General features: G+C 38.1%; 3 protein-coding genes across 3 annotated transcripts; 2 read left to right on the top strand and 1 right to left on the bottom strand.

Annotated features, from left to right (window-relative positions):
• Window positions 1–237: 237 nt before the first annotated feature.
• LOC108805604 (uncharacterized) lies at window positions 238–1,845 on the bottom strand. The gene has a single exon (XM_018577527.2). It carries the CDS (start codon window positions 1,522–1,524, stop codon window positions 382–384), a length of 1,143 nt encoding a protein of 380 aa, XP_018433029.2. The 5' UTR covers window positions 1,525–1,845; the 3' UTR covers window positions 238–381.
• A 904-nt stretch (window positions 1,846–2,749) lies between these two features.
• On the top strand, window positions 2,750–5,056 carry LOC108850070 (uncharacterized). The gene has a single exon (XM_056988813.1). The coding sequence runs from the start codon at window positions 2,750–2,752 to the stop codon at window positions 5,054–5,056; it is 2,307 nt and encodes a 768-aa protein (XP_056844793.1).
• Window positions 5,057–6,435: 1,379 nt separating this feature from the next.
• LOC130495855 (uncharacterized) lies at window positions 6,436–6,801 on the top strand. The gene is given in 2 exon segments (XM_056987410.1): window positions 6,436–6,605; window positions 6,783–6,801. Coding segments are annotated over 2 exon segments (189 nt in total).
• Window positions 6,802–14,374: the final 7,573 nt, after the last annotated feature.

Here is a 14,374-nt window from a genome sequence, read left to right as displayed (position 1 = left end):
CATTCACAGTTGTCTACCATATTCTTTCTTTAAACACATGAAAAAGGAAGGATCAACTAGTGGTTAACCCCTCGGCCCTCCCTCTACAAGTTTTGGTCTCTGTGCTACTAATGTTTTTCAGTCAACATCTATTAGATTCGGATTGCGACAGAGATAAAATCTCTATTCATCAAAACTACTAGACTCCAAATGATTCATTTGGATGAAAATATAAATATCCGTGATTCATTTGTCACATAGCCTCTCAAAAGATGCTTGAATCATATTCAAAACCACCACAAAGATTTTTATCATCTAAACCGTTCACGCTTCACAATTACTCCTGAACCAAACCTCACGCACAAGTTTTGTAACACAATATAAACACACACGATCATACGCTTACACAGTATAGACTATCACAAAACAAGGAAGCACAGCCCTTGGATTAAACACCAGAAGCTCCTCATCGTCGATCCTCAACAGGGCCCCACTCCTGCTCCCACTCCCTTGCCCAACAAGAGAATCATACCCTCCACCACTCTTGTCCACGTCATCATCCGCAATCAAATCACACCCGACCCGACCCGCTACCACCCGGCAAACCAGCATCGCCCGTTTCACGTTCATAAACCCAAACTCCTCCTCCACCTCCTCCGGAACCGCCGCGTGTCCTCTCCACCCGCTCGCGAACGTCGCGATCCCGTCGAGCTTCGGCGAGAATCCTGATCCGACGATCCCGCAGACGCTGCAGTACTGGTGACCGCAGAGGCTGGAGTTACCGTTCTGCCCTAGGTTGCACATGAACGTGGAGCAGTAGAACCTCAGGAGCTCGTTCCCGTCGACGACGCACCGCTCGTCGTCCCACCGTCCGTTGCCGCCGCTGCTGCGAGCGGCTTTCGCCTTGACGAACTCGCGGTACTCCTCGAACCTCGCGAGGATCTTCGGGCTGTTGTGGATTTTCAGGATCCGGTGGATCGCCGGGATCTTGCTGTTGTTGCCTTGCTGCTCCGGCCAGCCCGATTTGAATATGATCTTCACGATGTTGGTGCTCGACTCGCCGTCGGCGAGCTCCGAGACGGCGTGTTTGATCGCGACGTGGTGCTCGAGTAGGTTTGTTTTGGGGAATATCTCTCCGCACGCAGCGCAAGGGAAGATCTCGTTGTTGCTACGGAGAGAGAGGAAGAGGGGAGAATCCGACGAGGAGATGTCCGAGAAACCGTTTTCGGTGCGGGTTTCCGGGTCGGGTTGTACGAGAGTGACGAGGGAGTTCTGAGAGGATCTTGCGGATGTCAGAGTCGTTAAGGGACCGTTAGGGTGCGTTTGGTTGCGGGATTTGGATATCCTCGTCGTGGATAAGAAAACCCGTTTTAGGTACGCCCAAGAAGAGGATAAACCGGAACCGGAAGTGACCGTTCTGAGCTTCTTCTTCCTCCTCTTCTGTCTCGAGTCACCTCCTTTGGGGAAGAAGAAGCATCCGAGGAAGAGAAAGAAGAGAGAGAAGAAATGCTGACGTAGCAACGACCCTAGTTTTCGCGCCGCCATTCACGAGGGTTGTTACCGAGAGCTTTAAGACTTTGGAACTGGTCTGAAGGGAAAGAGAAGCAGAGGAAGTCTAGTGTTTTGCAGTTTTACGCCATTGGAGAGATCAGTCAGAGTTGTAAAGAAGAAGAAATGATGAAGTAAAGAGTGTAAAGGTGTATGAAGACAGAAGAGATACTAAAGGTGTAGAAGAAGAGTGGGTGCGACGCTATTTTTATGTCTTTTTATTTCTTTTCTAATATTTTTGCCAGAATATTTGTCTCCCCCACTTTAGGTTTAATTTCTTTTTTTTTTGTATGTTTATGCGAATCTTACGATGCATTGATTACTGTGTGTGTGTGTGTGCATCTGAGTGAGTGTACGTTGTTTTCTTCCTCCACTGGATTTATAGAATATGCCATGATCTCTCATGATCATCGTAGTTTTGTATTAACATGGCTGTGTCCATTGAATACTCTCGCAATTTTGAATGAAAGTTTTCATTTATTTAGTAGATTTTTTTTAGTAGAAGTTTAATGAATTCTTATTTTGTTTTCATATATTCTTTTCCACCAATTTAGTTAACCTTTTTTTATCTAGACCATCCTTATTGCCATAAAAAAAGATCAATGAATTTTAATTAATGTTCCATTTAGGGAGTAACAATTTCAAATGGTGGTCTGGGGTATTCATTATGGATATTCCACTTTTCTTCACATATATTTACACAGAAAATTAAAACCCACTGATATCAGAATGTTTAAAATTTTAATTACTATATACTTTTCTTTTTGTTGTTTAATACCTTATAATCATTTTATTCTTTCTATATTCAGTGGCGGAGCTACACCCACCAACATGGGGTCAATGAACCCAGCAAAATTAAGAAAATTAGTGTAACCTAAAGCCCAATGTATATGATGACCCCATTAATAAGTTTTTTTTGCCCCCATACATTTATTTAAACCCATTTACATATAAAAGAATGATAATGTATTTAAGCCCAATTAGTATTTTAATGGAATTATACTGCAAAGCCCACTAATGAAAAAAACCTAAAATTAAAATATGTGTTTCACATTGTCTTTTTCACGTTTGGAACTTCTTCGTCTTCCAAATTCACTTTTTTTCGTCAAGCAAACGAGATTCACATTCACTTATATAATTCTCTTGGTGATTTTTAAAATATTTGTTTTTCTTTTATTCTAAATTTGATATAAACTAATACTTTTGTTTGTCACATAGATCAATGGAAAAGTTTCTTAAAAGATCCTTCACACCAGCACCTAAAGAAAATTTGGATGATTTACCATGGGATCCTGCTAAAAGGAAAAAAATCAATGCATATGATTCAAATCAAAGAGACGAGATAAGGCGCAAGTATCTAGCTAGAGGTCCTTGTAAACCGTATGGTCATAATTTTCCGAAAAAGATGATCTCAAATTCTTTGAGACGGTTTAGTCCTACTTGGTTTGATCAGTATGGTACTTGGCTTGAGTACAGCGTATCGACAGATAGAGCTTATTGTTTGTGTTGTTACTTGTTTCGAGATGACATACATAAGCAAGGTGGGAATGATACGTTCGTGACAGAAGGTTTTTCTAGCTGGAATAAATCTGAGAGATTTGCTACTCATGTGGGTGGTCTAAATAGCTTTCACAATATTGCAGTCAAGATGTGTGATTCTTTGATGAATCAAAAACAGTCCATTACCCAAGCTTTTTATAAGCATGATGATGTGGTCAAAAACGAATATCGTCTTCGGTTGAATGCTTCAGTTGATGCTTCTAGATATTTGCTACGACAAGGAATACCTTTTCGTGCTCATGATGAGTCAGAAGATGCTGGTAATAAAGGGAACTTTCTGGAACTTATAAGGTATACCGCAGACCAGAACGAAGCGGTAAGTAAAGTTGTTTTGGAAAATGCTCCAAAAAATAACCAGATGACTTCTCCACCGATCCAGAAAGACATTGTCCATTGTTTTGCAGAAGAAGTCGTGAAATCTATTATTGAAGAAGTTGGTCATGGTGTTTTTGGTCTACTGGTGGATGAATCTGCTGATATTTCTCACAAGGAACAAATGGCTATTGTGTTGCGCTTTGTCGATAAGAACGGAACAATCAAAGAAAGATTTATTGGTGTGGTTCATGTAAAAGAAACTTCTTCTTTGACACTTAAGCTAGCTATCGATGGTTTGTTTGCTAAGTATGGATTGAGCTTGAAAAATGTAAGAGGCCAAGGTTATGATGGAGCGAGTAATATGAAGGGTGAATTCAATGGTCTTCGGGCTTTGATTTTGAGGGAAAACAGTTCAAGCTACTATGTTCATTGCTTTGCTCATCAGCTTCAGTTGGTAGTAGTGGCAGTCGCGAAGAAACATTTTGAAGTTGGTGAGTTTTTTGATATGATTTCTACATTGTTGAATGTAGTTGGGGCTTCCTGCAAACGACAAGATGAACTTAAAGAAAAATACCGTAAGGAGATCGAAAAAGGTATTAGCAGTGGTGAAATTAGCACTGGAAAAGGGAAGAATCAAGAGCGTTCTCTTCCAAGGCCATCAAATACTCGTTGGGGTTCTCATCATAAGACATTAGTGCGTCTGGTCGAGTTGTTTTCAATTGTTATTGAGGTGCTTGAATATATCCAGAATGAAGGCCTTGATGACTCAAAGAAACGACAAGCATATGGTCTTATTAAGTACTTGTGTACTTTTGATTTTGTCTTCTATATGCAACTGATGCTGCTTATTTTGGGACTAACAGAAAATTTATCCATGGCTTTGCAACAAAAAAATCAAGACATTCTGAATGCTGTTTCATTGGTCGAATCAACTAAGCGAGAACTGCAGAAGCTTAGAGATGATGGATGGGATTCTCTGATTGTTAAAGTTTCTTTGTTCTGTAAGAAACATGATATTGAAATGATCATGATGGAAGATGGTTTTGTTGGTTCTGGGAGGCGACGAAAGAAAAGCAACATAACCAATTTGCATCATTATAAGATCAGTTGCTTCAATGTTGTTCTGGATCTGCAGCTGCAAGAGTTCAATGATCGTTTTACTGAGGTAAATACCCAACTTCTTATTTGTATGGCTTCCTTAAGTCCTACAAAATCGTTCAAGTTGTTTGACAAAGAGAACCTGATAAAATTGGTTGAGTTCTATCCAGACGATTTTAGTTTTTTTGAGCGTTCTTCTCTTGAGCAGCAACTTGACATCTACATTGATAATATAAGAGAGGATGGCCGATTTAATAACTTAGAGAGTCTTGGAGATCTTTCTCGTTTGATGGTTGAAACACAGAAACATCTTGCACATCCTCTAGTTTACAGACTTTTGAAGTTAGCACTAACTTTACCAGTTGCTACAGCAACTGTCGAGAGATGTTTTTCTGCAATGAAGTTTGTGAAGACGGCTTCGCGCAACCGGATTGGAGATCAGTTTTTAAGTGATTGTCTTGTTTGCTATATTGAAAAATATTTGTTTGCATCGGTTACAAATGAAACAGTGGTGAAAAGGTTTCAAACCATGGCTGAACGTAGAGTATGTTTGTAAGTTCGTTTAATAATATTTGTAAGAATATTTTGATTTAAGAGATTTTTTTTTATATCATATTTTACTTTAATATATACGCCCCCGACAAAATTATTTTCTGCCTCGCCACTGTCTATATTGATCATAATCTATTTTCCATTTCTTCTCAATTTTATAGTACGATGTTATCTAGTAGTATTAGTTATTGTATTTGTATAGAGTTAATGTATTCACAGAAGCTAAACTCGGAATTTTGGAGGAATCCAAGGCTACCGAATTATTTTATGAATATAAATATCTTGTTTCACAAATTTCATTGCTTAGGATATGGACGTAGACAGAGGAACACGTGCACATGTCTCATTTATAATCTAATCTCATCAATGCATATGTTTTCTTAGATCCATGCACATATCTACTAATGCACATGATCATAACTAATTAGTAAAGAAAATACAGGCTACTATATTACTGATAAATGTTTAAATTCAGGTTACTATAGGCTTTTGTGATTATACAGAACATGACAAAAAAATATAGGTTAAGGTTTCGCTTTCAGAGGAAAAAACGAAATAACCAAGTGGCGCCACTTAAGGGGTGCTAGGTAATATCAAATTTGTTTGATTCTTTTAGTAGTATATATTAGCCGAAAAATGTAGAATGAAAATAGGGGAATTTTCAAAAATACCACTTTCAAGGTACCATTATTCATCTTTATCACCATTAAAGACACATTTTCAATAATACATTATTTATTAAAATAGTAAAGACTCTTATATCTTTGTTTTTATATGTTTTTCAAAATTTTAATCTCAAATTCTAATTCCTAAACCTCCAATTCTAAACCCTAAACCCAAAATCTTCAACTCTAAACCCTATACCCTAAACTATATACCCTAAATTCAATATCCTAAACCCTAAACCCTAAAGTCTAAACTATAAACCCTAAATCCTTAACTCTAAATCCTAAATCTTAAACTCTAAACCCTAAACTATATACCTTAAACCCTAAAACATCAAATCTAAACCCTAAATCCTAAACCTTTAAATCTAGACCCTTCATTAAAAATAGTGGTAAAAGTGGTTAGTGTAAACATGAAAAGTGGTACTATGAAAATGATATTTTTGGCAATTTCTCATGAAAATATCATCAACTTCTTGTTTTATCTTAATCATCGGTGATTAGATGATGGTCATGACCATCAATTGGTTCGATCAATGTAGATTGATCATTTCATTCCAAGCGAATGCTACATTTCTACAAACGAATTGAAGAACGTATTTTGCTTTCTATACAACCAAACTAAGAAAGTGTATTCAGGCCCGAGTGTATTTTGGTTACATGTCGTCTAGCTAATAAATATGGAAATAAAGAAAACCGGTAAGAAAGTTCGTGACGAATGATTGAAATGGTGAATGATAATTGAAGAAGTGGCCCACGTGAGGAAGTATGTACTTTTAAAGCGGGGCATTACGAAGCCCTTCCTGTCTCCATCCACAAGGAAACGTTTGTTTCTTACGGTCTCGCCTTCTCGTTTGGTGGTAGGCTCCTGATAAGTAACATGCGACTGTAATTATTGTATTATCTTGTGGGTGTGATTGGTAAACTTGTACCGTAGCATGGCTGCTCGCGGTTATTCTGACTAATCGATAAAATAGTAACCCAAAGTCGGAGGAGAACAAAGTGGTATAAAACCCTTACCGTTTTTTTTTAATGTCTTTTACTGAAATACTTAAACTTTGCTAGGTTTTCGTTTCCGCTTTGATTACTACTCCTGTTGATCTTCGACTATTGCTCCGTTCCGCATGCATGCGACATTTTCCTCATAGTCAGGTTATTTTAGTTTAACGCATGATATAAAATACATTGGTGAATGGTGAAAACATAAATAGTTTATGCTTTCACAGTTATGTATTATACTGATATCAGAAACTTTACTTTAGATTTAAGAAGACCTCGTTAGCGCAAAAAGTCATATGTTAGCTTATGGAATTTGTATCAAAGGCAGTCAGTATTATTAACTCCGTTTAAATGGATAACGCATGCAAAAAGGAATTATTGGACGATACACAATAATAATGATTACTTATATAAACATAAAATAGGCAAAAGTGATAGTCATAAAGCCTAAGCTAAGGAGCACTTGAAGTAGACAAGAAGGGACACCTTCGATGAGTAAATCTGCCGCACCACAATCTTGCATCATTCCCATCCCTTACTCTTGGACAATACAACTAACACAATAAAAAGCTAAAATAATTGTTATTGTAAGTCGAGAGATAGGTTGAAGAGATCTTAATCATATTCACGTCACAAGAGTGACTTATATACAATGTAATACATGTGTGGTGATAACACCGAATCAGAACAGAATATATCCTAAAATATCTACACAGCATATTCTGTATAATATATATTGTACGTCGGTCCAAGAACTCTCTAGACCCTTCCTTAACACTCCCCCTCAAGTTGGAGCGTGCAAATCACAGACTCCATACTTGGATAACAGATATCTGAATGCTGATACTCCTAGTGCCTTCGTCAGGATATCCGCAAGCTGTTCATTTGTCCGAACATGCACTGTACTGATGAGCTTAGCCTTCACTGCATCTCTCACACTGTGACAATCCTTCTCAATATACTTCGTCCGTTCATGGAAAACCGGGTTAGCTGCAATATAGATAGCAGCCTTACTATCACAAAACAACTCCATCGGCATCTCATGCTCTACTCCAAGATCAGCCAAGAGTCTCTTCATCCATTTCAACTCTTTCAATGCATCAGACATCGCTCTGTACTCCGCTTCTGCAGATGAGTGGGACACCGTATCTTGCTTCTTAGTCTTCCAGGCGACAGGTGAATTACCCAGTAAGACCATATATGCTGATAATGATCTCCTCGTCAGTGGACAAGAGTTGTAATCAGAGTCGCAATAAGCTCGAATCTTCAAGTCACTGTCTGATCTTAACATAACTCCCTGTCCTGGACTCCCCTTTATGTATCGCAACACTCTCATGACAGCATCCCAGTGAGCTTCTCTTGGCTCGTGCATCACCTGAGATAACACGTGAACCGCATACGACAAGTCAGGCCGTGTTATGGTTAAGTAAACGAGACGTCCCACAACTCTCCGAAACCGCACCGGATCAACATACAGAGAACTCTTATCGCCTAACAGTTGATGATTCACCTCCATTGGTGTACTTACTGGTTTACACCCGAGCATTCCAGCTTCACTTACGATGTCTAGTGCGTACTTACGCTGGGATAGAAACATCCCCTGAGGCCCTCTTGCGATCTCTATACCCAGAAAGTACTTGGCTTTTCCAAGATCTTTCATGTGAAAACAATCACTCAAATATTTCTTGAACTTCACCATCATGTCGAGATCATTACCTGCTACAATCAAGTCATCGACATATACTAGAACTCGAACACACTTGTCTCCTTTAGTGTAAATGAATAGCGAGTAATCCTCATAGGATTGTACAAAGCCAAATCCTGCAAGAGCCTTTGTCAACTTCTCAAACCAGCACCTAGGAGCTTGTTTCAATCCGTACAAAGATTTCCGCAGTCTACATACTTTATTGGGATTATCAGACTGAAACCCTGGAGGAAGTCTCATGAATACTTCTTCCTCAAGATCTCCATGCAAAAATGCATTGTGCACATCCATTTGGTGTACCTCCCAATTCTTTGCTGCTGCAACTTCCAACAAAGTCCTTACTGTATCCATCTTGGCGACCGGTGCAAATGTTTCTTCATAATCCTCTCCTTCTACTTGATGATTTCCGCAACAGACAAGACGAGCTTTATATCTCTCTATCGTCCCATCTGCGTTGTATTTGATTGTGAACACCCATTTGCTACCAATGGCCTTCTTCCCAGCAGGTAAGTCTACAACATCCCATGTTCGGCTCAGCTCAAGTGCATCAACTTCTACCTTCACTGCTTTTCGCCATCTCTTATCTTTAAATGCCTCCTTGTAGTTCTTTGGTATTAAACCAGCACTCACCGCCGCAAGAAAAGCCTGATGAGCATCAGAAAACCGATCATCACACACATACTCAGAGATCGGGTAAAGTGTTTTACCTGAACCATTAGACGACGACTCGTCTCGGAGACCGGTGTTGTAGACGATGTTATGTTTATCAGGAGAACTCTCCACATTGTATAGAACGTAGTCTTTTAGTTTAACCGACTGAGTTGGTTGCCTATGACCACGCCCTAACTGTTCATCCGTCGGTATAGTTGCAGGAGCAGCTTCATCAACCTGACCTACTCCCTCATTTCCAGCGTCCATGTGTTCATCTGTACTCGAGTCAACCACATTCTTATCACTCCCCCTTTCCACGACAATCTCAATCTGAGGGAACTCATCATACAAACCAGGCTCCATTACTACAGGTGTAGAAGGCGACAACTTCTCTCTTACTTCATCTTTTTCAAACGGGAACTCCATCTCATCAAATACCACGTCTCTAGAGACAAAGATTTTTTTTTTCTCTAGATCATACAGCTTCCATCCCTTCTTTTCGTATGGGTATCCAACAAATACACATCTCTTGCTTCTAACTCCAAATTTATCTTTATCCCTCCTTGCTTGATGTGCGAAAGCCAAGCATCCAAACACTCGAATGTTCTCGTACGAAGGCTTGCTCCCGTATAGACATTCGTATGGTGATTTCCCTAGGAGAAGCTTCGTAGGAGTTATATTAATAAGATGAGCAGCCGCCAATACACTCTCTCCCCAAAAACGCACAGGAAGACTTGCCTGAAAGAGTAGTGACCTTGCAACGTTTAGTATATGGCGATGCTTCCTCTCTACTCTCCCATTTTGCTGCGGCGTACCCACACACGATGTCTGGTGCAAGATCCCTCTCTCGCCAAAGTACCTTGTCAAGCACATAAACTCTGTGCCATTATCACTTCTCACCGTTTTTACCTTCTTTCCAAATTGACGATCAGCAAAAGCAATAAAGTTCGGAAGAACTGTTCTTACTTCGCTCTTTTCTAGCAGTAGATGTATCCAAACTGCCCTTGAGTAGTCGTCCACTATGGTGAGAAAGTAAACAGCACCACAAGAGGATGGTATGCGATATGGACCCCATAAATCGGTATGTATCAACTCAAATGAACTCAAACTTTTATTAGAACTTTCTGAAAACATCTCTTTTGTTTGCTTAGACTGAAAACAGATATCACATCCACCAAACTTGGTTGTGACATCTTTAACACCAGAAATAAAAGGTAAATAACTCAAAACACCAAATGCAGAATGACCCAGTCGACAATGCCATAAAGTCTGATCTTCTGAAGCCTTAACTCGATGTCCTCTCGCTACTGTCACATCCCGATAAACATAAACACCATCTTTAACTTCACCGGCTCCAATCAGAGTCCTCGTAAAACGGTCCTGCAATACACAAAGAGTATCAGTAAATAACGCAAGACAACCAGTCTGCTTGAGCAGCTTTGCGACTGATAACAAAGTACAGTTCAGATTCTGAACATATAGAACATTCAGCAACGTAAGCTTCTTAGACAACACCAAGCTACCACTCTTGGTTGCCATGACATAGCTACCATCGGCGAAACAAACTCGACATGGAACAATACTTTTCACATCAGTAAGTAACATTCTATCGCCTGTCATATGGTGCGAAGCACCCGTGTCTATAATAACCTCACCAGTCTGTACCGTACCATTCAACTTGTCTGGTATTGGCGCAGGTTTCTGTTTCTCCAAGAAGGATGTCAATGATGCCCATTGCTCAGCACTTAGCGGAGGTATGCCTGCGTTCTGGTTCATGCTCGTAGTGGCTGTGGCCGCTTGTGCGTTTCCTCTAGAACCGTTGTTAAGTGGTCTGGAACCGCGTCCTCTGCCTCTGCCACCTCTGCCTCCTTGACTGCGATCAGTGAACCACTCAGGGAAGCCAATGAGTTGCCAACACTCCTTTTTCTCATGACCAGTTCGCCCACAATGGTTGCACACAATAGAACTCCGACCTCGAGCAACCGCTGCAACAGCACCTCCATTCATCGTCTCATCTCCACGATTCTCCACTCTCGCATTAAACCCAACCGGAGCATCTTTGGATTCCACTCTTCCTGCGCCTATCCTCTTCTCTTCACGTACAACTCTCTGATACACAGAGTTGAGATCTGGAAGTGGCTCCATCCCAATGATGTTAGTGCAAACATTGCCATATCGCGCCTCGTCCAGCCCCATGAGAAACTGATGTACTTTCTCTTCCTCATATTCCTTGGAATACACTTCAGAAGCATTGCAGGTACACAAAGGAAGAGGTTTGCAATTCAACAACTCTTCCCACTTCTGCGACAGCCTTCCAAAGTACTCCATAACGCTAGCACCATCTTGCTTACACGACGCCAATTCAGCTTTAAGCTGATGAACTCGAACTCCACTCCCCACAGAGAAGCGTTTCTTGAGCTCTTTCCACAACTTACACGCATCAGGAGAGAATGGAATCGTTGATCGCAGAGCCGGTGAGATCGAAGCTCTTATCCACCCAACAATCATCGAATTCACCGTCCTCCACATCTCTGCTTCCATCGGCTTCTCCTTCTCGTCAGGAAGCGTCAAGGTCCCATTGATAAAACTGATCTTACGCTTAGCTCTAAGAGCGTTCTCAAGCTCTGAGGCTCACTCAGCGTAGTTCTCTCCACTCAGCACCACATGTGATATACAAGTCCCCGGATTATCTGCCGGAGCAAGGTAATAAGGAGACATGTTTGCTTCGACTGAAGACTTTCCCAAACTCACGATCTCTGATTTCTCTCCACTCATATTTTGGTATTTTTCTCTCGGACTAAACAAGTTTCACAGATCTAGCCTCACAGTGGCTCTGATACCATGTAAGTCGAGAGATAGGTTGAAGAGATCTTAATCATATTCACGTCACAAGAGTGACTTATATACAACGTAATACATGTGTGGTGATAACACCGAATCAGAACAGAATATATCCTAAGATATCTACACAGCATATTCTGTATAATATATATTGTACGTCGGTCCAAGAACTCTCTAGACCCTTCCTTAACAGTTATTCTAATTTTGATCTTGCTACATCTTTATTTCTTTCCTTTCTCTCTATCTATAAATGATTCAATTATTGTTTTGTACATTCACTAAATTACAAAACTTTAGGTAAGTGGTCATAGATGTTGGAGATGGTTTTATTAGAAGTATATGGTTTGGGGTTTGCGCATGGTACAATAGAACGTAGTTTATCATCTAACAATTAGTTTATATGGGACGAGATGGACTAAACACAATATTTAAGATGGGCAGTAGATTATGGAGATATAGTCATATAGTACATTTGGCTTTCATAAGCTTATATATTTACTACCATGCCATACCCATTAATTATTGCAATATGAAGTGCATTGTCAACTTCGGCTTAAAATACATAATAACATGTAGTGATGTACATGTGTGTGTTTATTTTTTCACAAACATGTACTGATATCCTGAGTGGTTTGTTCTATATATATGAACGACACTGTGTACTTTAGCATCTACAACAAACCACATGAAACCCTCAAATTTTTTGATCAAAAAAAAAAAGAAACCCTCAAATTTATGGGTTTTGGCTCTCTAAAAAGCCTTTAAATCCTTAATTTTTGAGGATCTGAATACTAAAACCTCAAAATACCATTTATTTTCATTTTGAATAGTAAAGTTTTACTATTCAAATCTCAAAAAAATATATACTTTAAAAAAAATTCAATCTTTTTAATTATGTAACTTACATATGATTTTTCTGTGTCACTTTAATCTCTACAATTATATTATACTCAATATTGAAATATATCTTTACATATAGATTATTATTAGTACAATATATATATATATATATATATAATAAAACTAAAATCAAAATTATTAATATAAATAATATTATGTAAAACACAAAATTATGTATATGTAGTTTAACCATTTTGTAACTCTTTCTCCAACTGATACAATTTCTTTTGAGAAATTAAAGATTTGCTTATTTGATGAAACTAAAGTATATTTATATGAGTTGTAATTTTATTTTATTTTTAGTGGATATTTTTGTTTACTTATTAAATTTACTATAATTAGTTACTGTTAAAATTTAACATAAAAATTTAAAGATATATTTAAAGTTTATTGTTGGAATAACTCACCCTAAAACTTACATTTTGAAAATCATTCACCCTTAAAATGAGGCTACTTGATGGAGATGCTTTAAGAATACTACTAGATTTTGACCCGCGCTTTCAAAGCGCGGGTTTATTTTCCTTTATTTTTTTTTAAATTGACAAATATTTAGTAAATGTCATATTTTTATATATTTGTTTTTTTTATAAAAGATTTAAGCTTTTTTATTTTTCTTTATCGTGTTTCATTTTAAAAGAGTATAGGCCAGAACACAATATTCGGACCCGAAGAACCAACCCGAAACCGACCCAAAAATCAGGGTCCCGAACCCGATCAAACCCGGGGTAAATATCCGAATGAGTTCTAAATTGCTATATCCGAAGAACCGGTCCCGAATCCGACCCGAACCGAGAACCAAATGAGTACCCGAAGATATCCGAAATATATCTAAAAATATATGTTATAATTATATTTATAATTATTTTAATTTTTTAATTAATTTTATAAGTTAACTAAAGTAGTTATTTTCGGTAATTTTGAGTATTTTTGGATAAAATATGATAGTTTGGATAAAAATTTACCCAAAAACTGTATAAAATGTATATTTTGGTTACTATTGAATAATTTGGATAAAAAAATTTGAACCGAATCAGATACTTTGGTTACTTTAAGTACAAATAACTGAACCCGTTAGATACTTTGGTTATTTGGTTATTTTGCAGGTTCTTATGCATGAGAACCGAATCCACTCGGACCCGGAAAGACCCGACTCGAACCCAACCCGAAATTTTATAATATCCGAATGAGGTTTAATTTCAAAACCCGAATGGGGTTTAATTTTAAAACCCGAAAAACTCGATATCTGAAAGAACCAATCCGTACCAGAATGGGTATCCGAACGTCCAGGTTTAGTGAGTATTTATGTTTAGAAAATTAAACTTTATTTTTAATGAATTAAGTTAGTATAACTCTGATATATTAATTTTATTATGTGGTTAATTTTTTAATAAAAAAATATATACTTTTAGTAAAGATTTATACTTTTCAATGAAAAAATTCAAATTTTTTATGAATACTTAAATTATATTAAAAATAAAAAACATAATAATTAAGTTATTAATTTTTGTTTACTACACAAAATATTAAGAATGGTTGAAAATAAATTATTAGAATTAGGGAA

The sequence above is a fragment of the Raphanus sativus genome, chromosome 6 (genome assembly GCF_000801105.2).
Source record: "Raphanus sativus cultivar WK10039 chromosome 6, ASM80110v3, whole genome shotgun sequence".
Classification (NCBI taxonomy): Eukaryota; Viridiplantae; Streptophyta; class Magnoliopsida; order Brassicales; family Brassicaceae; genus Raphanus; species Raphanus sativus.
The sequence above is the reverse complement of the archived record's forward strand: the minus strand, read 5'-3'. Positions and strand labels throughout refer to the sequence as shown.